The sequence below is a fragment of the Ahaetulla prasina genome, chromosome 4 (assembly GCF_028640845.1).
Source record: "Ahaetulla prasina isolate Xishuangbanna chromosome 4, ASM2864084v1, whole genome shotgun sequence".
Classification (NCBI taxonomy): domain Eukaryota; kingdom Metazoa; phylum Chordata; class Lepidosauria; order Squamata; family Colubridae; genus Ahaetulla; species Ahaetulla prasina.
This window is the reverse complement of record NC_080542.1, coordinates 30,233,908-30,258,572: the sequence shown is the minus strand read 5'-3', so window position 1 is coordinate 30,258,572 and position 24,665 is coordinate 30,233,908. Positions and strand designations below refer to the sequence as shown.

At 37.0% G+C, this 24,665-nt stretch overlaps 1 protein-coding gene across 2 annotated transcripts; it reads left to right on the top strand.

The window, feature by feature from the left end:
* The first annotated feature begins 512 nt into the window (after positions 1 to 512).
* LOC131197214 (serine protease 27-like) lies at positions 513 to 15,711 on the top strand. 2 transcript variants are annotated; one of them, XM_058180987.1, is made up of 6 exons: positions 513 to 604; positions 7,439 to 7,465; positions 10,652 to 10,817; positions 11,536 to 11,813; positions 12,425 to 12,615; positions 15,263 to 15,711. In XM_058180987.1, exons 1-6 carry the CDS (start codon positions 565 to 567, stop codon positions 15,521 to 15,523), a joined length of 963 nt encoding a protein of 320 aa, XP_058036970.1. In that variant the 5' UTR covers positions 513 to 564; the 3' UTR covers positions 15,524 to 15,711. The 2 variants fall into 2 exon arrangements, with proteins under 2 accessions (XP_058036970.1, XP_058036969.1); XM_058180986.1 differs by lacking the exon at positions 513 to 604 and adding an exon at positions 5,147 to 5,759.
* Positions 15,712 to 24,665: the final 8,954 nt, after the last annotated feature.

Sequence of the window (24,665 nt, the reverse complement as noted above, 5' to 3'; positions counted from 1 at the left end):
GAGAGCATATGCACCAAGACAAATTCCTTGTGTGTCCAATCACACTTGGCCAATAAAAATTCTATTCTATTCTATTCTATTCTATTCTATTCTATTCTATTCTATTCTATTCTATTCTATTCTATTCTATTCTAAACTGTTAAATTCACATAGGATACTAAGCCAAACTCAAAGAAATTATATAATAACTTTCTTTGCCCATCTTCCATGAGACATTGAAACCAGAGCTCTGTAAAGCTTTAATTAATGGAATGAATCATTGATTGAGCTCATCCATATTAAATTATTGAGTAAAATAAACTTTAGTTTGATATAGATGAACATAGATTATTTGCTTTATAAATATTGCTTTATTTATTTAATTCAATTTAGGCACCACATGACGCCAATGACTTTAGTTTATGGCTAAACATTGTGTGAATAGCTTTTTACATAAACCTTATTTCAATAATTATAATCCATTTCAAAAATGGTAGGGGAAATTAACCACAGTTTATAAAATTGCCTTTCTCAGGTTGGTGACTTCTGCTCCCATCAGTCTTAGCCCATTGTTGTCAGTGACTAATGGAGGATAAAACTGAACTTTCCCATAGTACAACAAAGGGTAAGCTTGCTTTAAAAAAGTAATAGATATAGTAGTCAATCTCTTTATTGCTAGAGCAAGCCTTTGTTAACATTTTTGGGGAATTTGAAACTGAAATCTGTCTGCTATCAAACTCTCCTGTCTTTTTGTCTGTTTTATAACCTTTAATGAGCCCAAACAGTGAAATATTGCTTAAACATTTTTGAAGCAAAATATTTCAAATCCTCTAACTTAAATAATGTGTACAAATCCCAGGTCCCATTCCCATATAATTGAAATGTTAAGGATCTTCATACCAGTTGTATTCACAAAATTGTGGCTACTGCAGTATCACTGCGATTTTCCACAGTTCATGAGATCATGATTTCTGATGTTCCTCCCAGCTTCTAATAAAGTCAATAGAGAAGCCTACAGGATGTCAAAAGTTGCTCCTGTCCCCACTGTTTTTTTGCCTGCCCATGGTGTCAGTTTCTCTGTTTAGGTAAGGAAGTATCTGAAAGGATGACTCAATGGTCCTGGGTCGTCTAGCTGAAATCAAATGCTTGCTGAACAAAGAAAACATTTTTTTCACATAGTACTTACAGTATTATAATTAAACTGTGGAATTTGCTAGTGATAATTGTGGTAATGAAAGATTTGAGTGGTTTTTAAAATGGCACTAGACAGATTCTTACAGGCTGGAATAGTGGTTACTGTTTACATTGACTGGATGAACTAATGGTTTTATCCAGCAGGGCTCTTAAAAGTTTTGTGGGCCACTCTGCCAGGGCTGTGTGATTATTAATATTGCAGAATGCAAATTGTTGAGAGTGCAGTGTCAGTTTGCATAAGATCATGAGTAAAATTAATTAAATTTTCTGGAATTTTGTGAATCAGTAGCAGAGCTGAGCTGAGCTGCTGTGCCTATGTCTAGTGATACAACACAGAGTAGCAATGATGCTGGAAAAGTCAAGTCTTAAATATTTACTAGCACATCACTAGGTTTGTATGTTCTTAAATGAGTAAATCACCTTTTGAAATAAAATTGAATAGAATATAGATAGTATATGTATTGCAAGTATGATATAGCTTCAAGAACATAAACCAACTCAGATATTAATGTCTTTCTGTAAAATGTATGCTGACAGTTTTTGGCAGTGCTGATATGACTCATAGACTTTTCAATATGCACTGTCAGCATGGTGCTAATGTTCCAAATTAGCCGCACAATTCCTGGGAAACCTGCTCTTCCAGTGCTTTGCATTTTGGTTCCTTTCCTGGGAGATCAGCTAGGATAGGGAGGGAACAGAATGGAAATTGAATTTATATTTACATTGCATTGGAGGCACAGTGATTTCAACATAGTTTTTAGGTAATGATGCATGTTAACTCTGCACTGTTGATTTATGTGAAAGAAAGAGAAAACTAATTCTGATAAAGGATGGGTGGAAATGTTCTTATATATAATAATTAGATAGTGATCATAAATGACCTGAACCAAATGTTTTAGTGCTTGAACTGTTAGTGAACTCTTGAGATTCAAGCAAACATTTAAGCAAGGTCTAGAAATATAACTGGGAAGTAAGAAAGGGGAAAGAGGCAGATAGTAGCAATTAGCATGTAGATTTATATACCGCTTCACAGTGCTTTACAGCCCTCTCTAAGCAATTTACATAGTCAGCATATTGCCCCCTCAATCTGAGTCCTCATTTTATTGACCTTGGAAGGATGGAAGGCTGAGTTGCTGGCTGAACCTTGAGCTGGTGAGGATCAAACTGTTGGCAGTGAGTTGAATTAGCCTGCACTAGTGCATTCTACCAACTGCGCCAGCACGGCTCCTAGTATGTGTTTAAAGGTTACTATTTTATATGCGGGGAAAAAAAATCATTGTTTTCTGGTATGGGTTATGATGTGAACTGTAAAGATTGACATATCCTATTGCATAATATATAATATATAAATATGCTATTTGGGAGGCCTATTTTCCTTCTCCTAAGATAGAAGACCTTACTTTCTTGAAGGAATTTTTTGCTTTATCCAATCTTGCTAGACCTGAAAATGTAATAGCAGCCAAGGTTCAAATTCTAGGTAGTTAGCGGGTCAAGTTCTGAGCAGAGGTTTATTGATTTTTACTTGTATAATAATTATTATTATTGTTAATAATAATAACTGGAAATAATCAGGAAATATCGCGACCTGGTCATCGAAACTACACGGCTATGGATGAAACATGTAACAGTGATACCCATTGTCATCGGGGTACTTGGTACCATGTCCAAGAATGTTATAAGATACATCAACAAATTGCAGCTTCCTGCAATAACACCAGCAGAACTGCAAAAAACTGCGCTACTTGGAACATCATATATCTTGGAACATCATATATCTTGGTTGATACCTAGGACACTGGCAGCAACCCTTTTCAACCATCAGCACCAGTCAGTGGCATTTTTGATGCCTTTTTGAAAGTTCAGTTGACTGAATTTCATGTTTAATGAAATAATAATAATAATAATAATAATAATAATAATAATAATAATAATAATAATAATAATAATAATAATAATAATAATAATAATATAGGTACCTGGTTGATACCTAGGATGCTGGCAGGAACCCGTATCAACCATTAGCACCAGTCAGTGGTTTATATGACATATCTTTAAATGTTCAATTGACTGAGTTTCATGTTTAATGAATAAAAGAAATAATAATAATAATATAGCAGCAGCAGCAGCTGAAGATAAAGAGGGTTTATGAGCAAAACTGAAATGATCTATATGTTAGAAAAAGACCATAAAAAGATACCCAAAGGGTCATTTGAATGTGTTCCTTGATCCTTAGTTTGTGTTTGCTTACCTAATTCATATTTCATGTTTCCTTAGTGTTCTAATAAAGAGAAATCTATTCAGTAAGCTTGATTTCAGCTTACCTCTGTTCTCTGTTCTAGAATATAATAAGTATAATAATTGATTTTAAGGCATATTAAGACTCATTCCAATAGATTATTCATTTTTTTACAGCAAAGTTTATAGGACGTTTTGTTAAAACAGGGTTGAAGTGAAATAATTGAGGCTGAGAAAATAATGGTTTGTAAAGGTCATTACTGAGTTGATAGTTACAGAGAGATTTAAGCTATAGTATAGACAATTTGTGATATGCAAGCCAGCTGCTACCTTACATTTAATGAAGAGGAAGACCCAGCTATATGTGGTCAAAGACGCCTTCAGCTACATTCCTATTATAGGTAGGTTGGGGAATTCTGGGATTTGAAGTCCACACATCTTACAGTTGTCAAGTTGGAAAAACATTTGTGCAGATAATTGATTGAAGAGACCCAAATTCAAATCTACTCTCTGGCATAGTAAAATTGAATACAGAGATAGCATTGAAGAAGGTATGCAACAGCCATTATATAATATCAACTTAGCCTTGAAAAAGAGTAAGAGTAATTCAAGATTGCTCTGTCTTGAGTCTCATTGGTGTAAGAGACGGGAGAGAGAATCTCTTGTCAAGCTTGCAAGTTTCTGTTATACATTTAATAAAGTGGTAGCTAGATACTCTTGTTGTGTCTCTTTCCTGGTCTGGCCTACCTCACACAGAGCTGGCAGACATAGGAAATTAAGTAAATTCAGGCAAGTTATTTTCTTTCAGCCTAACTTACTCCATAGGGTTGTTGTTGTATAAACTATGCCATTAGTGAATCCTTTTGGACTGGCTTTGATATGGCTTTGCAAGCATCTGACTTTTTCTTCCAAAGTTTTTCAACTTCAATTCATAAATCTTGCTATTTTGTTATAGGTTTTTCATCAATTTGACTATTTCATGACATTGCTGTATTTACATTGCCAGCCACAGTTTTTTTCAATAGTAGTGTCTCATGTGTTGGTTTTCAGGTATCTATCAATCTGTGTTTTAAAAGTCTCATATTACCTTGATCCCATTTTCTAAGACTTTTTCAAGTATGTGATCTAAGTATTTTTTGTTTACAGTAAACTTTCTACATAAATTCAAATGTGCATTATTTTCAATTTTACCAATGCATTACAATTGTTATTTAGAGCCACTGTAGTTAGCTTATGTTTTGATGTGTTTCCTGAATCCACTAAGGTTAATTCAGTGAGCCATGATTGAGCCATGTAGTTCAACCCTTATGTTAATCTATAACATACATACCTGAAGCTTAATATTTCATGAAATATTATGGCTTGGTTGTGTGAACCCGGGTTTTTTGGCCTATAAATGACAGATTATTTATTACATAATCCCAGCTAATGATTGTTTAGTATGATATCTGAATTATGTATTAGTGCCCTGTTACCATGTCTCATTTTGACTCGAACTTAAAACAAAGATGTGTTTTTTAGGAATAGATAAGAAATCTTCTTTAACAAATGAAGACAAATATATGTATCCCAGGATAATGTTGCAGGATCCAATGTGTGTTGGTCACCAGGACCGGAGGTTTAGTCTTCTGAGTTTTCGGACTTTTGCTGGAGCCCATGCTCAAGGAACTTCTCTCTCACCTTTTGGTGTGAGCGAAATTCCCTGAGGATGAGCTCCAGAATGAGTCCGAAAGCTTGGAAGACTAAATTTCTGGTTTCGGTGACTGACCCAGATTGGATTCCTATTCACCTTTGAGTTTGCAAGTTCCAGAAACACTGAGACTACATCTTCCAGATATTAAAATTTTTGTTACCAGCACCAGGCATTAAAAGTTTGGTTACCGGACCAAAAACTATATAATGCTAATTCTTGAAATAGAAATTATAATAGATACTTTTTCTCTTACCTTCAATAGCAGGCTGCTATAAAATAATAGTTCATATTACTCCAAATTACTTAAACCATTTCACCCCACCCAGAGGTGGAGATAGAATAGTTGGGATAACTTGATTTCCGGCCTGTGAGTAGGCTGTTCAACTTGCCCCACTGAAAAGCTGGGGGTGGAGTGAGAGAAGGACAATACTAAGCAGCTCAGGTCTCTTTGGCAGTCTGCTTGATATTAAGCAACAGTTAAGAGATTGCTCCTTTGGTTCTCTGCAAATCCTGGGTGCTTGACTTGAGCATCACAGCCCTGTGTGCTGTTCCTCTATATCTGATCTGCCTTAGGACTGGATGATTGAACACTGCTAGTCCTGGACAATGCTGTGTCTCTGTGGCTCCCAGATTGTGCTTCTATTTCTGTTGCTGAAAGGTGGGTAGCCAGGACAGAAACTGTTCACTCTCTCTCTCTGTGAATATGTGAACGGGTGTAGAGGTATTTTCTATAGTTACTGGGACGGTATTTGATCACCTAGACTAGTGTTGGGGAATACAGACACAGCCTCTGTTCCATTTGAGTCGCCAAATCCTCTCTTGAAAAGTAAAGATTCTAAACCACTAGGTTGTCTGAGTAGATGGAGAGAAATCTGTAAAATTGTTGAACTACAGCAATGGATGCTGGTTGAGTTGCAAAACCTGAGACATTTAACCATTGATTTCTGAGGAAAATAGGAAACATGTGGATTCTTCCAGACCATTGGAAAGGAAATCTGGAGCATGGAGGCTGAAACATCCATTGCTTTCCTTCTGATTAAAAAAAAAAAGTTAAGGGAAAAAAATTGCTGTGTTTCGCTAATCAAATACAGGTAGTAATCCAGCTTTGTAAGGAAAGTGCATATATATGTAGATTTCTACACTTGGAAATGCAGATGGGTTTCATTTTCTCTCCTTGTAGCTATTACATAACAATTGATCACTTTGATGTATTATGCAATTGACAAATTACTGGACTGAAATAGTTTGTGTCTATGTGGGTTTATAGGAGGTTTGGGTTATTGTTCTCTTCCTATTTATGTAACAATATGTTAGATCAAATTTGCTGCTTATCAGTCTTCAGAGAAAGATCTATTGGAGTTACTAACCAAGGAATTTTCTTAATGGCATCTCTTTCACTGGCCTGGCTTTATGTGCCATATTCAAGGCCTAAATTCAGTTAAATTTAGGTTTGGGAAAGATTTCTGCAGGCTGTTGATAGAACATGTTTGGTGAGTCAGAACAATGCAAACCTATACCATCTGATCTCCTCTTTTGGATCAAAAACAACTGAAAGGTTTGTGGCATGGATTAGAAATACCTACAGATATTGTTGGAAAAGGAAATGGTAAGAGGAGAAGTGACAATGTAAATTAACCAAACACTAAGTTCATTAACAAAAAGAGCTACGACATAGTGATATGTTACAGATGAGCTGGTTACACATGCAGAGAGCCTTCATAGAAGATGCTTAATCTGTTTATGGATTTAACATCTTTTCTGGCTTTGCATAACAAGCTATCCAAGTCTAGGTTTTCATAACCCAGAGCCACCAAAAAACAAATGTTAGCACTAACTAAGCTTATCTTGTTGTATAATTATGACTCCTTGGTCTTTAACTGACCCAGTTAAATATTTCATATGTGGCCATGTTTAACTATTAGACAGGTTGGCTTAGCTCTTAAAGCAGTAGTTCTCCACCTGTGATCTGCTGACCCCTGGGAGTCTGCGAAGGCTTGAAGAAATGTTATGATTTAAATCTTGAATCAAGTCTTGGGGGTCTGTGGCCATGGTCCATGGCCATGAAAGTATTTAAGGAGGGGGGGGTGTCAGTGGTGAAGAAAAAGTTGAGATGTTCTGTCCTAAAGAATGATTATTCAGCTGTTTTGTAATAAAAGTTTATAATTATAAATTCTTCCCCACCCCCCAAGGATGGCAATTTTGCTGTTCTGGAGAGAGTGTTCTGGGGAGTAAAAATATTGACCCAGGTTTTTTGGGTAATTTAACTCCTGATCTCTTATCTTCTAACAGTAATGTTTTTTCATTCCAGCAATTTGACTTTATTTATTGTATTTTTAGGTGTGGAAAACACTGATGCTCAAAAAGGTAAGAACATACCTGAGTAAAGGATAGTCATATACCCCATAGCCAATAATGGGGGAGGAAAGACCTAGAGAAGAGATAATGTCATAAAACTGAATTTAAGAACGCAAAACATAGTTTTCCAATAGTCCTGTTATTCTTGTGTTATTCAGAAAAAAGAAAGGAAGTGTGCAAACTAAACCTAATTAGTTCCTTTGTATTTCTATATGTACTTGTCTAATTTCAAACTTATCTTACAAGAATAAGCTATGCCCAACAAGACTATTTATGTTACTATGCCCAGCAAGGCTATTCAAAGAACTATGCCCAAAAAGGCTATTCAAGTGACTATGCCCAACAAGACTATTCAAATAACTATGCCCAACAAGGCTATTCAAGTTACTATGCCTAACAAGGCTATTCAGATAACTATGCCCAACAAGACTGTTCAAGTTACTATGCCCAACAAGGCTATTCAAATAATTATGCCCAACAAGGCTATTCAAGTTACTATGCCCAACAAAGCTATTCAAATAACTATGCCCAACAAGTGTTCAAGTCACTATGCCTAACAAGGTTATTCAAGTTACTATGCCCAACAAGGCTGTTCCAGGGATGAAATTCAGCAGGTTCTGACAGGTTCTGGAGAACCGGTATTGGAAATTTTGAGTAGTTTGGAGAACTGGCAAATACTACCTCTGGCTAGCCCCAGAGTGGGATGGAAATGGAGATTTTGCAATATCCTTCCCCCAGGAGTGGGGAGGGAATGGAGATTTTGCAGTATCCTTCCCCTGCCATGCCCACCAAGCCACACCACACCACACCACACCCACCAAACCACGCCCACAGAACCAGTAGTAAAAAATTTTGAATTTCACCACTGGGCTATTCAAATAATTATGCCCAACAAGGCTACTCACTTGAACATATACACACTTCTCTATTTATACCTTTAAAAATATTTCCTTCTTATCATGTGTTTTAGGTTATGGCCAGGAAATTTAGAAAGAGTGTGGCAGTTTATAAGTATTCTTTAGTTTAGTAGGATTTCCTACTTTTCCAACCATCTGTGATGGCCCACTTGGTGCAAAAATTTACTCATTTTCAAGATTAGCAAGTATAATATGCATATTATGCTTCAATGTAGTGGAGAGAGAGTCATGAAACAGAAGACTGTGTATACAAAGAGAAATTAAAAATACACATACTTGCAAATGCCGTGTACCATGGGGCCTGGAGACTTCCATGTGGGCACATCAGTTGTATGTGGATGAGAAAAAACCCTCTGCAATATAAAGAGACTGATTATCTGGACAGGCTGTGCATGGATGCTGTGTACTTTATGGGCCTCTTCTGCTTACAAACATATCTGAGAGCTAGGTAGATCACACACACACACACACACACACACACTATATACATTTTCGCGCTCTCTCTCTCTTGTATAAATGTTGTCTTCATTTAATTCCACTGTTAACATTTTTGTAAATTATGTGTAGCATAAAAGCTATGGATATTGCTGAACTCCAGTAGAAATTTCAGCAGAAATCCCAGCATCCCTTATTATTAGCCATGATAATTAAGAATATTAGGAACTGTAATTAGCAAAATTTGGTTGCTGCCTCCATCTATCTATTGTTGCTTGATCAACACCCATCTGCCCACGTTCTTTCTACTGCTCTTTCTTTCTATCTAGCGTTAGATATAATTTGTTTCAATGTAATTACTTTTAGTTATGACTCATCCTACTCTGTAAATGTATGGCAGCTGTCAACAACATCTAAGGGAGAAAATATATGACACCTGGCTAAGAAAACACAAAATGTTTTTAAACATCAGTAGGTAATTTGAAATCCTTTAAATAGATTTGCCCTCATTCCCAATCAATGGAATGGCAAGGAATTAAAAAAGTTGTCTAAAATACCTGGAGGAGATATTAGTTTGTCTACTGGTCTCTAACCATTTTTTAAAAGATGCCTGGAGGCCCCAGATATTTTATCATTATGAAATTACCTGGGGAACCCCTATTTTTTTATGTACCCATAAGCAAAGATTTTCCTGCTAATTATAGATAAATGATAACATATTCAGAATAGTATAAAATAGAATAACAGAGTTGGAAGGGACCTTGGAGGTTTTCTGGTCCAACCCCCTCCTTAGGAAGGAAACCCTATACCATTTCAGACAAATGGTTGTCCAATCTCTTCTTAAAAACGCTCAGTGTTCAGGTAGATATTTAACATTTTATTACTATATGTGGTCATTAATCTACTGCTATTCTCATATGTCTTTCCAGTAATCATTTTTCTTACCTATATATCTGGGATATCTTTCCTCATTGTAATAAGTATCGTTAGCTCTTGTTACCTGTAGGAGATGATCAGATTAAGCTTGAGGGCGGGGTCTAATGCGTCATCAGTCATGAGTTCCCTTCATGCCCACGAGATCTAAGTCCAGCCCACCTTGAATTCCTTCTATTCTTATCTTCTACTAATTCCCTTGGTTGTTAGTAATTCAGATTCTTGTAGACAGCTCAAGCTTACAATAAATCTTTATACTCATTTGAACTATCTGGATCTCCTGGCAGTTGGCACTACCCGCTCACATGAACTAACTAATCACAACTCTTCCATGTTGTTGATTCATTCTAATTATTTCATTCTTCCACCATCTGGTTACAAATTCCCTACCACATTTAGGATGGCCATCTAAGTGGCATAGGACCAGCTTATTATTAGGATGAAAAGTTGTCAGGAACTGGGAAGATGGGAAAAAAAGCAAGAAGACAGTTGCCATTTAAATATTTTTACCAAGAAAACTGTCTGGATGTGCCTGTGAGATCATCAAGAATAAGACCCGGCAGTCAACTTTACCTATAATATTTTTTAGGATTGAACTGAAGTGAAAACACTCGCATCTGAATCTTAGAGCTTCTGCCCTGGTTATAATTTGAAATAGAAAGGGAAAAATGCCATCTATTTATCAATCATAGATAAAAAATTAAGAATTTGAAGGAAACCTGTGTTGTTTTCACTCGTCCAAATAGCTTGGGACTTCACAAAATAATAATATATAAAAATATGTCAGCTGAATTATGGCAAGATTGGCTGTATTGGTTGTAGAAAGGCAGTAGCATTACCTGTAATATGATCTCAACAATTTCCTACAGCTCTCATCTTCTCACATTTCTCTCTCTCTCTCTTTTTACAGTCTGTGGGCGCCCCAAAGTACATTCCCCTCGAATTGTTGGTGGGAAGAGAGCTGAAGAAGGGGAATGGCCATGGCAGGTCAGCATACGAGAAAACAGACTTCACATATGTGGTGGAAGTCTCATTTCCTCCCAGTGGGTGGTGACAGCTGCTCATTGCTTTGACGGGTGAGTAGAAGATTTCTATTAAAGAAACTGTATCTCGGCCAGTTTCTCTTCTTCAAGGGAATCAATAATTGAAGATGGAGCTAAAGCATTAGGGAACGATAGCACTTCAACTAAGTTCAAAAATTTGGCAGTGGACCAATTTTATCTTGCCTTTATGAAGATTTATTTATTTTTATTTTTTTATTTTATTTGCATTTATATCCCGCCCTTCTCCAAAGACTCAGGGCGGCTTACACTATGTTAGCAATAGTCTTCATCCATTTGTATATTATATACAAAGTCAACTTATTGCCCCTAACAATCTCGGTCCTCATTTTATCTACCTTATAAAGGATGGAAGGCTGAGTCAACCTTGAGCCTGGTGGGACTTGAACCTGCAGTAATTGCAAGCAGCTGTGTTAATAACAGACTGTCTTAGCAGTCTGAGCCACCAGAGGCCCAGTTAGATAGCATTACAATATAAAATATTAAAAAAGCCAAGAAATCTGAATTTCTACTTCGATTTCTCCATCCTGATGCTGATCTTTGATCATAATAAAGATTTGATTTGATGGCATAAATATGTAAATGATGCCCTCCATAATGCTCCGTGAACAAGATAGAGCAACTACATGGTAAATACATTGTCTGAAGCACATAATTTGAAAGCACCAGATTTCCTGTTGAGTTTCAGAGTGGATTATAGAAAACTGATTATTTTTCCCCTTGGCTCCCATAGGCCACTAGTTGCATCCAAGTATCGAGTACACCTGGGGGAGTACGAACTCCCCAAACCAGCATCCACCATGGTCTCATCTGCTATAAGCCTGATTGTAGTACATCCATATTATGCTGGAGTTGGGCTGAGTGCTGATATTGCGTTGGTGAAACTAGAGGAGCCTGTCCGTTTCTCCCGAACCATCTTGCCTGTCTGCTTATCCACTGTTGCAGATCCTGAACCTTTCCCTGTAGGGATGGTGTGCTGGGTCACTGGCTGGGGGGACCTCTATCCAGATGGTAAGAAAAAGGTGGGGTCTTCTTAGATCAAGTTCAGGCTTCTGCAAGGCATATGGTCTCCATTTGGAGGAGGAGGATTTTGCCCCCACCCCCAGTGTTTTGAGGGGCATTAAGCTGCATTAAATTTTATGGAGGGTTAACACGTTTACATTATTTATAATATTGCTTATTGCTGTAAAAATACTGTTTTTGCAGTAGTGATTTGACACTGAATTTCGGTGTCATGATTTGGAAGGCTCTATAATAAATGAGTTGTGGGGCACATGTAACCCATGACTTAAAAGTCTTCCTAACAGGGTTAATTACATCCATTGTTTTTGCAGTTGCAATATTTGTTTGTTTTTTAATCAGCCACTTAATGGCATCAAGAATGTTGTTGTTGGTGCAGTGACATTATTGCAAAGGGTGTGGAGCCCAAACATTTGGTAGATGGACTGGAGGAGTTGGGAGCGATTTAAAATGAGGCTTGCAGACTAAAGCATCACAGATACTTCCACTTACCTCTTTGATCTTTAAAAGCATATGGAGGAAGGCTCCACCCTTAAATGCTTACAGCAGGAGTTGGTGTTCAGTCTCAGAGTCTCCCCCTCCCCCCCTTTTTTTTGCACCAGCCTCTTTCGTCACCCGGATTCTGCAAAAATTGGAAATGCCAATCCTAGATGTTGATAAGTGTGATGAAATGTACCATAATGACTCCAGCAGTTCTGACATAGATACTGAAGTTTTGCCAAAAAACTACAGGCTAATTTATGATGACATGATCTGTGCTGGATATCCGGAAGGAAAGAAGGATTCTTGCCAGGTAATAATAGAGGATAAGAGTCATGGACCAATTATGATTTGTAGCAGATATTACACTAATATAGAATTTGCTTGTTTATCATGAGTATGGGAACTAGGGCATTGCAATTTATTATATAACGATGCTGAGCAAAATGTGTGAATCCAATCATTTTTTGCTTCAATAATGACCAATTCTTGGAGACTGCCTATTGGTCTCTGCAGCTTACTTGGCAAGGTTTTTCAGAAGTGCTTCGCCATTATAGCCTTCTGAGGGCTGAGAGAAAGTGACTGGCCCATGGCCACCTACCTGGCTTTTTGTCTAAGGCAGAACTAGAACTCATGGTCTCCAATTTCTAGCTTGATTAGTACATTAAACTGATTCTCCAAGCAATGTGTACAGGATGGAAAAAAAAATCACTAGAATCTTAATACCAACTGTGAATCATAATGGTCATAATACAGATTATACAGATTATCAGAGTTGGAAGGGTTCTTGTAGGTCATCTAGTCCAACCCAATGCCCAAGCAGACCTTACACCATTTCTGACAGATGGCAGTCCAGTCTCTTCTTGAAAGTTTCCAGCGATGAAGCTCCCACAACTTCTGAAGGCAAGCTGTTTCAGATTGTTCTCACTGTCAGAAAATGTCTCCTTATTTCCAGGTTAAATCTCTCCTTGATCAGTTTCTATCCATTGTTCTTTGTCTGGCCTTCAGGTGCCTTGGAAAATAGCTTGACCCCTTTCTCTCTGTGGCACCCCTCAAATATTGGAAGACTGCTATTTTGTCTCCTCTAGTCCTTCTCTTCACTAGACTAGCCATGCCCAGTTCCTGTAACTGTTGTTCATATGTTTTAGTGTCCAGTCCCCTAATCATCCTGGTTGGCCTTCTCTGCACTTTTTCTAGAGTCTCAACATCTTTTTTATAGTGTGGTGACCAAAACAGGTCTTGTTTATAGGTCAGGGTTTACCAGTAATATGAGTAACTATGATTTACAATTGACCATGACTATTAAGCAATAGCAATGTTGGGCATGAAAATAGAAATAAGCAGCTTAATACAACTGAAAAGCTGGTACTCTAGCACTGATTTAACTCTGAACTGTTCACATTTTTGCCAAGCCTCATATTTCTTACAGTGAAGCCCAGATATGATCTATTTCTTGAATACGACCTCTGATCCCAAAATAGTTGCTCGCACCTGCTAATTGTTGATCTTTTGTTGGCTAAAAGTTAGCATGAAAAAGTTTATTAAATTAAGAAGCAAAAGGTTTTCTCTATAAGAAACACTAAGTTAATGCAGTAAATTGCAGTATATGTACTTTTGTTTAGATCCATTCCACCAACCCATTTTTCTCTCTCAAGTTTATAGTGTCCTGTGCTCAATGAGCATGCTTGCAGATCTATCTGCTCTTCCCCCAAATATTTTTTACTAATAATTTTATTTGTTTATTCAGTTCATAAACTACAGGGATTTTAACAACAACAACACATTTTTGCACATGCATTCTTGTGTCTCCCCATTTAAAATAAGGAAATTAATCTAGTTTCCCGTTCCCCCCAAAATGTAACAATAAACAACCACCTTAAAACATTTTTCCGTATCTCATTCTTCCTCTAAGCAAATTAGTGCAGAATTGGTTTTGTTCCCTGTTGATATTTATAACATGTCTTAGAATAATAACGGTTTAAAGTTAATTTGATAACTTGTGATGAACTTGAATTTAAACTTTTGTTTCTCAATCTAAAGAATCTACCGTTTTTGCAGTACATTCTTAATGGCAGTATAGTTCCTCCCATAAAATAATTTATCCAAAGTTCTGTTTTACATAGTCCTTCTGAGGCAAATGGTACAACAAAGCAGCAAGGAAATTTTCTCTAGTATATCTCCGGTGATATCATGAATTACTGAAAGCAGAGTAACAAAGGCTTCGAAGCATGCCAACACTATTCTTAGCTAGCCTTCAAACCCATAGCAAAGACATTTAAGATATAATATTGATTCTCCACAAGATTGTTTCCCATATTTTTCGGAGTATAAGATGCACCTTAGTTTATTGGGGAGGAAAATAAGAAAAAAGCTGATTGGCAGTGAATCAGCCTCCCAGAATACACCCAATCAGCTGTTCCCAGAGGTTAATTTTAGCAATAGGTTCCTTGGTTGTGAGCTCTGTGCATTGCTTTTTTTTTTCCCTGCCTCTGAAACTTCTGAAACTCTGTTTCAGAAAAAACTTTTTTCTGCCTCTGAAAGCCTCCGAAGCAGAGCTTCAGAAAAAAAGCCTTTGAAGCTCTGTTTGAGGGCTTCTTTTCTGAAGCTCTGTTTGGGGGCTTCTATTCTGAAGCTTCTTTTCTGATGCTGTTTTCAAGCCTCTGAAACCTCTGTTTGAGAAGCTGGGTGGGGCTACATTCGGAATATAAGACGTACCCAGATTTTCACCGTCTTTTTTAGGGGGAAAAGGTACGTCTTATACTCCAAAAATATGGTACTTTTAAATCACCATTATTTCCCTCTTTTCCATAATAGTAAGGGCTTGGCTAAGTAACCTTAAGAGGAAGTGGTGGGCCTTATTCATCTTATCTGCTTAGATTTAAATTCAAAATGCATATTATTTCCTTAGGTCTTAGCTTACTGGAAGACTGTTCCTAGTTAACTCCTTTCTTTCTTTTTAGGGTGACTCTGGGGGACCCCTGGTCTGCAAGTTGAATGGTACATGGTTTTTAGCCGGCATTGTGAGCTTTGGGGTGGGTTGTTCTGAACCCAATCGACCCGGAGTCTATACCAGAGTCACTTCTTATATGGACTGGATTCAACACACTATAGAAAAGAACTCAGTTTCCAGTGGTGGTGTCCCTCATTCCAGTTGGACCTCTGTTGTTTTCTTTTTAATTTTTCTCCTGAGCACTTTCCATGTAAGTGCTGTTCATTTATAATCAGTTGTAAATGTAATTGTAACACAAGTATCACATAGCCCTTAATATAATATTACCATTCAACTACAATGTAAAAATACAACTCCCATTGTGCATAGTGAAAAGTTTCCTGGAGATCTGACTACATTAACCTCCTGTTACCTCTTTCTCTTATTATTGATCATTCTCAGAATTCAGACTTGCTTATACATTTGATAATAAATAAAAATTAAAAAAATTCCAGTTTGTTTCCTTGAATTGTTAGGGGCAAAAAGAAGTTCTTTGTGCCATGAGATATAAGAACTTTCCAATTGTTCCTCTTCCCCAAATCTCATGGAGTCTCTTCTACCATCTACCCAATAGTGGACATGTTCAGACAACATGATAACAACATAGTAACCTCTATCTTGCCTTGCTGTGAATGTGTAATTATGGATTAGATTGATTTCTTTTGTAGTTCTCTCATCCACCATTGATTTCTGCTTGTGTGGAACAGTTTCAGAAAAAAGAAAAATAAGATATTCCGTAATATTGTTGTGGATCTAAACACAAATCTCACCGAGTATATAAAATATTGGAAAAGTTGTAGCTGGCCTCTTTTTTATTTTTGTAATCTCTGCGGAGAGTTAAAGAGAGAGAAATTCTTAAAGTGTTCTCACAATTTTCACCCCAAGGTAGAGGATGGCAATTGGGACTGCAAGGAAGCTTGTACTGTAAATACTGATAGGCACAAGAAATAAGAAGAACACTGCAAGCTGATCAGAGTTGCTTTTTATTGTTGCCTATACCTATTTATAAAAATCTGACCAGACTGACTACATTCTCTTGGGAACAACCAGATAAAGGCTTTAGGTATTGGTGGAGAGAGAGGAGAAGGGGGCTGGCCTTTGTCAGTTCCTTCCCTGCAAGGACTCCAAACTCACCACTCTGTTCACTCATTCCTTAGTCTAGCTGGAGATTCCACCATGTCACATGACCTTGAAATACTGTGATATTGCCGTCATATGATCACAAAGTCATATGCTGCAATGGTTGGAATTTTGAGGATCAATAACAAGTTTGAAAGGTCACCAAACAAGTTGTTGTTATGTGAGAGCAACTTTTGTTTAATCATTGTTATTTTCAGAAATTCCTATTTGATTTCATGGACCTGTGTACTTCCATCCTCCCCTTACTATTCTTCTAAAGAACAATAATCCATTTTACATAACAAATTTATGTAAAGTACTAAGCATATATCAATGGATTTGTAAATATATTTAACATGGCTATAGATGGCAAATCTAGACAGTATACTAAAAAGCAGACATCAGCCTGTCAACAAAAGTGTGTTTAGTCAAGGCTATGGTTTTCCCAGTTGCAATGTATGGCTGTGAAAGTTGGACCAAAAGGAGGGCTGAGCATCAAAGAATTGAGGCCTTTGAACTCGGGTGCTGGAGAAGACTCCTGTGAGTCCCTTGGACTGTAAGGTGATCTAACCGGTCAGTCCTAGAAGAGATCAACCCTGACTGCTCTTTAGAAGGCCAGATCCTGAAGATGAAACTGAAATACTTTGGCCACTTAATGAGAAGGAAGGACTCACTGGAGAAGAGCCTAATGCTGAGAACGATGGAGGGCAAAAGAAGTTCTTTGTGCCATGAGATATAAGAACTTTCCAATTGTTCCTCTTCCCCAAATCTCATGGAGTCTCTTCTACCATCTACCCAATAGTGGACATGTTCAGACAACATGATAACAACATAGTAACCTCTATCTTGCCTTGCTGTGAATGTGTAATTATGGATTAGATTGATTTCTTTTGTAGTTCTCTCATCCACCATTGATTTCTGCTTGTGTGGAACAGTTTCAGAAAAAAGAAAAATAAGATATTCCGTAATATTGTTGTGGATCTAAACACAAATCTCACCGAGTATATAAAATATTGGAAAAGTTGTAGCTGGCCTCTTTTTTATTTTTGTAATCTCTGCGGAGAGTTAAAGAGAGAGAAATTCTTAAAGTGTTCTCACAATTTTCACCCCAAGGTAGAGGATGGCAATTGGGACTGCAAGGAAGCTTGTACTGTAAATACTGATAGGCACAAGAAATAAGAAGAACACTGCAAGCTGATCAGAGTTGCTTTTTATTGTTGCCTATACCTATTTATAAAAATCTGACCAGACTGACTACATTCTCTTGGGAACAACCAGATAAAGGCTTTAGGTATTGGTGGAGAGAGAGGAGAAGGGGGCTGGCCTTTGTCAGTTCCTTCCCTGCAAGGACTCCAAACTCACCACTCTGTTCACTCATTCCTTAGTCTAGCTGGAGATTCCACCATGTCACATGACCTTGAAATACTGTGATATTGCAGTCATATGATCACAAAGTCATATGCTGCAATGGTTGGAATTTTGAGGATCAATAACAAGTTTGAAAGGTCACCAAACAAGTTGTTGTTATGTGAGAGCAACTTTTGTTTAATCATTGTTATTTTCAGAAATTCCTATTTGATTTCATGGACCTGTGTACTTCTATCCTCCCCTTACTATTCTTCTAAAGAACAATAATCCATTTTACATAACAAATTTATGTAAAGTACTAAGCATATATCAATGGATTTGTAAATATATTTAACATGGCTATAGATGGCAAATCTAGACAGTATACTAAAAAGCAGACATCAGCCTGTCAACAAAAGTGTGTTTAGTCAAGGCTATGGTTTTCCCAGTTGCAATGTATGGCTGTGAAAGTTGGACCAAAAGGAGGGCTGAGCATCAAAGAATTGAGGCCTTTGAACTCGGGTGCTGGAGAAGACTCCTGTGAGTCCCTTGGACTGTAAGGTGATCTAACCGGTCAGTCCTAGAAGAGATCAACCCTGACTGCTCTTTAGAAGGCCAGATCCTGAAGATGAAACTGAAATACTTTGGCCACTTAATGAGAAGGAAGGACTCACTGGAGAAGAGCCTAATGCTGGGAACGATTGAGGGCAAAAGAAGAATGGAATGGCAGAAAACGAGGTGACTGGGTGGAGTCACTGAAGCAGTCAGTGTGAGTTTAAATGGTCTCCGGGGGATGGTAGAAGAGAGGAAGGTCTGGAGGAAAGTTGTCCATGGGATCGCAATGGGTCGGACACGACTTTGCAACTAACAACAACAACAAGAACAACAGGTGGGGACATTGGATAGTTATGATGAAAACTACTTCCTGTTCGATATAGGAAGCATCAATGCAATTTGTTAATCTCTTATTGCTCAGGAAAGCAGATTAGTTTAGATTTTCCTCCTCATAGTCACATCATTCTTTCCAGCCCCTTTTGTGGCAAACACAACTATGAAGATACTTGTAATTGAAATGACAAAACAAGAAGATAAATAAGCAAAAAAAAATCCCCATAATAGAACAATAATAGAATAAGGGGAGTTTCCCTCATCAAACACTTCCAAGATGGAGACATATGTTTCCTTCACAGCAACCCAGAAATAAATTTTAAGCTAAGTATCTAATGTTCTTTTCTCTGCTTTTAAGGGAGACAGCCACACACATGGTAGAACAAAGCCAATAATTTCTAAGGCAATTTTAAAATTTTACTTTCTTTTTGAGGCAAACTTATTTTCATAACGCAAAACCACATTTTGTAGAACTCATTTTACAAAGAGAATTAGGAAAGATGCATATATGAATTATATAATTATTGACAAATGTGGAAAAAAGACAACCAAGTCATTGTTATACAAATATCTGAAAATGGTGCTTTAGTTAAAAGAGCTGCTGTATTGACATTGTCCAGGTGGAATTTATTTATAAATTTAGCTATATATCTCAATAAAAGATGCCCCTGATGTCTATAAATCAGAAATATTTAGGCTGTAAGTCAGTATACAGGAAATTTGGATTCTTGGGACCACAACTTTAAATTTCTGAATGAGTGGGTGAAAGGACATGGAACATGTATCTTGGAGACAAAACTAATAATTAAAAAAAGATTGAGAAAAAGGGTTTGCCTCCAACTATAGGCTGCACAACCGGCTTTGTGGAAGATGAATGATGCTTGGAATGAAGCTTTAATTCAAATAAAATATAATTAGTTTTAAGACTGCATGCTACCATTTTTGGAGATCCACATAATCTAGCATTATATATATATATACCAATAATGTAAGAATGGATTGTGAAGATGATAGATGATAGCCATTCAGAAATGGCTAAATTGACTCTTTTGATTAAGGGCAGAGCAACAATTACTTTTGCTGTAAATGGATAAAAAAGGTGATTTGGGGGTTTATTGAGAAAAAAGGTTTGTTTATGGGAAGAAAGGAATTACATAATTTGAGAGGATGGAGATGGGAACCTGTAACTGCTGCATAGAAGTTTGGAAGTCTTTCTCATTTTTCTTTTATTCTTTCATATTTCCATTTTTTTCTACTTTTCCTTTTATTATCAATTGTCTTTAATCTTATATAAATCTTTTAACAAAAATTTATATTAAAAAAAGAGATGCTTTACAGAGGTACTGGAAAAGGAATGCTTAGTAAAATTCAACTTTAGGAAACGTCTGCCTACTGCCGTACTTTGAATCTTCTTGAAGAATGGAATAGAATATAATTTTTTATTGGCCAAGTGTGATTGGACACACAAGGAATTTGTCTTGGTGCATATGCTCTCAGTGTACATAAAAGAAAAGATGCGTTCATCAAGAATTCCAAGGTACAACACTTAATGATAGTCATAGGGTACAAATAAGCAATCAGCAAACAATATCAATATAAATTGTAAGGATACAAGCAACAAAGTTACAGTCATACAGTTATTAGTAGAAGGAAATGGGTGATCGGAACGATGAGAAGATTAATAGTAGTGCAGACTTAGTAAGTAGTTTGACAGTATTGAGGGAATTATTTGATTAGCAGAGTGATGGCATTTGGGAAGAAACTGTTCTTGTGTCTAGTTGTTCTGGTGTGCAGTGCTCTGTAGCGTCGTTTTGAGGGTAGGAGTTGAAACACTTTATGTCCAGGATGTGAGGGATCTGTAAATATTTTCACAGCCCTCTTTTTGACTCCTGCAGTATTCAGGTCCTCAATGGAAGGCTGATTGGTAGCAATTGTTTTTTCTGCAGTTCTAATTATCCAAAGGATAATGTCTGTGTCTGTCTTGTTGGGTTGCAGAACCCAAGCATGTCTAGGCTATGCGTATTCCTGAGACTGATCCTAATCTTTTGTAATTTTGGCATTAAATAACATGGGATCAATATATAGGATGTGTTTGTATAATAGTTAAGGTGTTAATGTTTGACTTAGCAAGTTCCCAGCTTGACTCTGAAAATTGTTAATTGACTATGGGCCAACCACCATACCTCAGCTAAGTCTAGTTCACAGGATTGTTTTTTCAGGGAGAGCATAATAAGAGACTCCTCTGGATATTACTTTGAGGTTCCCTAGGGGAAAAAAAGTGGGGGACAAAAATGTAAAATACCAATATATTTTAATTTTTCTTTAAAGTAAACTTGTAAGATAGTTGACAATAGCTCAGTGAGCTGGAAAAAGCCTTTTGTCAGTATACTTAGTCAGAGATATAACCAGAGATTCAGTCATGGTTCTGGGGAAAAAAACACACCCTTAACTGACAGATAACTGCTACTTAATTTGACAAATAACCTCCCTTTACTGCTGATAATTGTAATGCAGTACTTTTAAAATGTCCTATAGTGCCCTCTGCTGACAAGCTTTAATATTTATTCAGGTTCATAAATTCCTCAAGGGGAAAAAATTGCAAAGAGGTACTGGTTTAAAAGGTGGCAGGTACTATAACGGATTCAGAATATAACCAAAAAAGGAGGACTGCCAACTCGGGGCTTTCTGTATTAAACTCTTCAGGAAATAGGAAATGAAAGCAACCCCGAATAAACAGATATCTCTAAACAGAAATATCCACCCAAGTTTATTCAATACTTGGAAAATCACAATTGCCTTCTTGCTCATTTGTGTATGCTTCCTCTACTGACTTAAAACAGGGGTCTCTGGTGGCTCAGACTGCTAAGACAGTCTGTTATTAACACAGCTGCTTGCAATTACTGCAGGTTCAAATCCCACCAGGCCCAAGGTTGACTCAGCCTTCCATCCTTTATAAGGTAGGTAAAATGAGGACCCAGATTGTTGGGGGCAATAAGTTGACTTTGTATATAATATACAAATGGATGAAGACTATTGCTTAACATAGTGTAAGCCGCCCTGAGTCTTCAGAGAAGGGCGGGATATAAATTCAAATTAAAAAAACACCAAAAGGAACTTTGAGCAAGATCCAAAGAGTTCTTTTCATTTTCATCCCTTCATTGCTTGTATGCCATTATTTTCAGTTTAGTCAATATCTATTCAGTAACATGACATGTATATCCAGAACTAAGGGAAGGTAAGATGATCCCTCATTTGGCCAAGACACACAGACTTACAGCTTGTATTGTGTTGCTTGATCAATCCACCCTGAAATGTGATGGAGCAGCACTAAACATTTTTCTGTTCAAACATTGCTAATGTAGTGGTATCCTGTTAGCATAGGTGTGAAAAAGCACTATTTTAAGGAAGAAGAAAGGAGGAGAGATAAGCGTAAGACTTTACATTCTGAGTTGGAGGAAAAAAAAGTCAGGCCAATACCATGTGATCCAGGTGGGGACCTTGAGGTTGTCAAGACAATCTTGTCCTGATATAAATGGAAGATTAAAGAAGGGTATGAAACGCTAACCCTTATTATTAATTACAGACTTTGGAGAAGTAATGAAAACTCCCACATTAATTTTGCTATTTCCACTCCCACCCCTTGTTTCAAATTTTGTTGTTTAATGTCCATGATGGTAAACAAATTTGTAGAAGGTAAAACTTTTGTTTGACTAAATGCCATTTTAGTTGTGACTTAAAAACAACAAACTCTAGAAGAAAAGACATTATTGACACATTGGAATAGGTTCAGAGTTATGCAACAGACATTATCATACTAGGCTGGTTGAAAAGAAGTGATATGAACTCAGCCAATGTCTTCTTGTTCTTACAAGGTTGACCTTTGTTTTATGACTTGCACACAGAACTGGCTTGCTATCGTCTCCTGCTCTGGAGGGGTAGATAAAATTCAGCCATCTTTGCTCATCATCTATACCAATGTTTCTCAATCTTGGCAGCTTGAATATGTTGGACCTCAACTCCCAGAATTCCTAATTGCTGGAGAATTGTGGGAGCTGGAGAATAGTGGGAGTTAGGCATCTTCAAGTTGCCAAGATTGAGAAACATTCGTCTATATATTTTGGAGCACACCATCTAAGTATTACAAGTTGCTAACTTTCTTGAAATATCTTAAGAGACGTTGCTACAGCAATCCATCTGAAGAAAATATTGAAAGAGGAATCAAAGGAACATCCATACAGATCATAAATGCTATTATAATATACCAAATTGCTTTGTTCAAAGAAACCTAAAAAAACAGGTGATTGATGACCTGATCACTCTTATTCTTTGAAAGGAAATTTATGCTGAAATCATGCCATACAGTATTTTCTGCCATACCAGTTCAGATGATGTAAACTTGTCCTTCGTTTTCTGTGATCTGATTTCATCCATTGTTTTAAGCCACAATGAGGTTTATCTGGGTTGGCTTAATATATCATGTGAACCCATTGAAGAATACAAGGGTACAGTCCATAATAATTCCTAGTAGAAAGAACTGCGGAGTAAACTTAATCTTCTTTTTCAAAATATTCTGCATGATCCACCATACTTTAATCCAAAATGCTTTAACTTTTTTACAAGTCCACCATATATGGTAATAAGTGGCATCTTCACAATCGCATCTCCAACATTTAGCCTGTACATTAGGATACATACATGACAACCTTTTGGGGTCTAAATGCCATTTTCGTTGTGACTTAAAACAGGGGTCTCTGGTGGCTCAGACTGCTAAGACAGTCTGTTATTAACACAGCTGCTTGCAATTACTGCAGGTTCAAATCCCACCAGTTGGGTAAAATGAGGACCCAGATTGTTGGGGCAATAAGTTGACTTTGTATATAATATACAAATGGATGAAGACTATTGCTTAACATAGTGTAAGCCGCCCTGAGTCCTTTGGGAGATAGGGCGGTATATAAATATAAACAATAAATAAACAATAAATAAATAAATATAATATACCAAATTGCTTTGTTCAAAGAAACCTAAAAAAACAGGTGATTGATGACCTGATCACTCTTATTCTTTGAAAGGAAATTTATGCTGAAATCATGCCATACAGTATTTTCTGCCATACCAGTTCAGATGATGTAAACTTGTCCTTCGTTTTCTGTGATCTGATTTTATTCTTGGTTTTTGCCCATCCATACAAAGTTATTAACCCCCTTTTGCCATACCTGTAATTTGATATCATTCTTAAGCACCGGTATCATTTGAAATAAAAATAGAAACCTGGGCAAAACATTCATTTTATAGCGCTATTCTTCCCAACAAGGATAGTATCCTTATTATGGACTGTACAGCTATAGAGACTAAATTGATTTTGAACTTAATAACAGCCAAGACTTTTGATTGCTCAGTATTGGAAGAAAGAAGAATTACCTACAATTGAAGAATGGACACTCAAAGTATCAAATCTGGCAGAGATGGCAAAATCTCCGCTTACTTGAAAGACTATACACTAGAAAATATATTTTAGAATGGAAAATGTGGATTGATTATATTCAAAATAAGTATCAGATAAAAAAATATCGAATAGCATATGAGTAAATTTAGGAAATATTTTGTATTAGATATATTTTTGAAGGAGAGGGGAATTGAGAGTGTGACTAAGTGTGGTGTGACTAGAGATTATAATTTAGGAATTATTTTAGATTATGATTGTTAGTTTTGATACCCTGCATTTTGTTCTGGGAAGTCGGGGTGGGGGTGGGGGTAAGGGGGAGGGGAATTGGGGGGGGGTTTGGTAGAGATGGAGTGATGGTTAATGTACAGGGATTATTGAAGATGTATAAATATAATTAATGCAGGGTCGGGTCTGCCCAGTTACCATTCTAGAACGGTGGGGAGGGAATTGGGGGGTTTGGTAGAGATGGAGTGATGGTTAATGTACAGGGATTATTGAAGATGTATAAATATAATATACAAATGGATGAAGACTATTGCTTAACATAGTGTAAACCGCCCTGAGTCCTTTGGGA

Coding starts and splice junctions, on each gene's coding strand:
- LOC131197214 (XM_058180986.1), top strand. CDS start 5,708: ATGCTGTGTCTCTGTGGCTCCCAGATTGTGCTTCTATTTCTGTTGCTG. Junction 7,466..10,651: donor AAACACTGATGCTCAAAAAG/GTAAGAACATAC, acceptor CTCTTTTTACAG/TCTGTGGGCGCCCCAAAGTA. Junction 12,616..15,262: donor GAAAGAAGGATTCTTGCCAG/GTAATAATAGAG, acceptor CTTTCTTTTTAG/GGTGACTCTGGGGGACCCCT.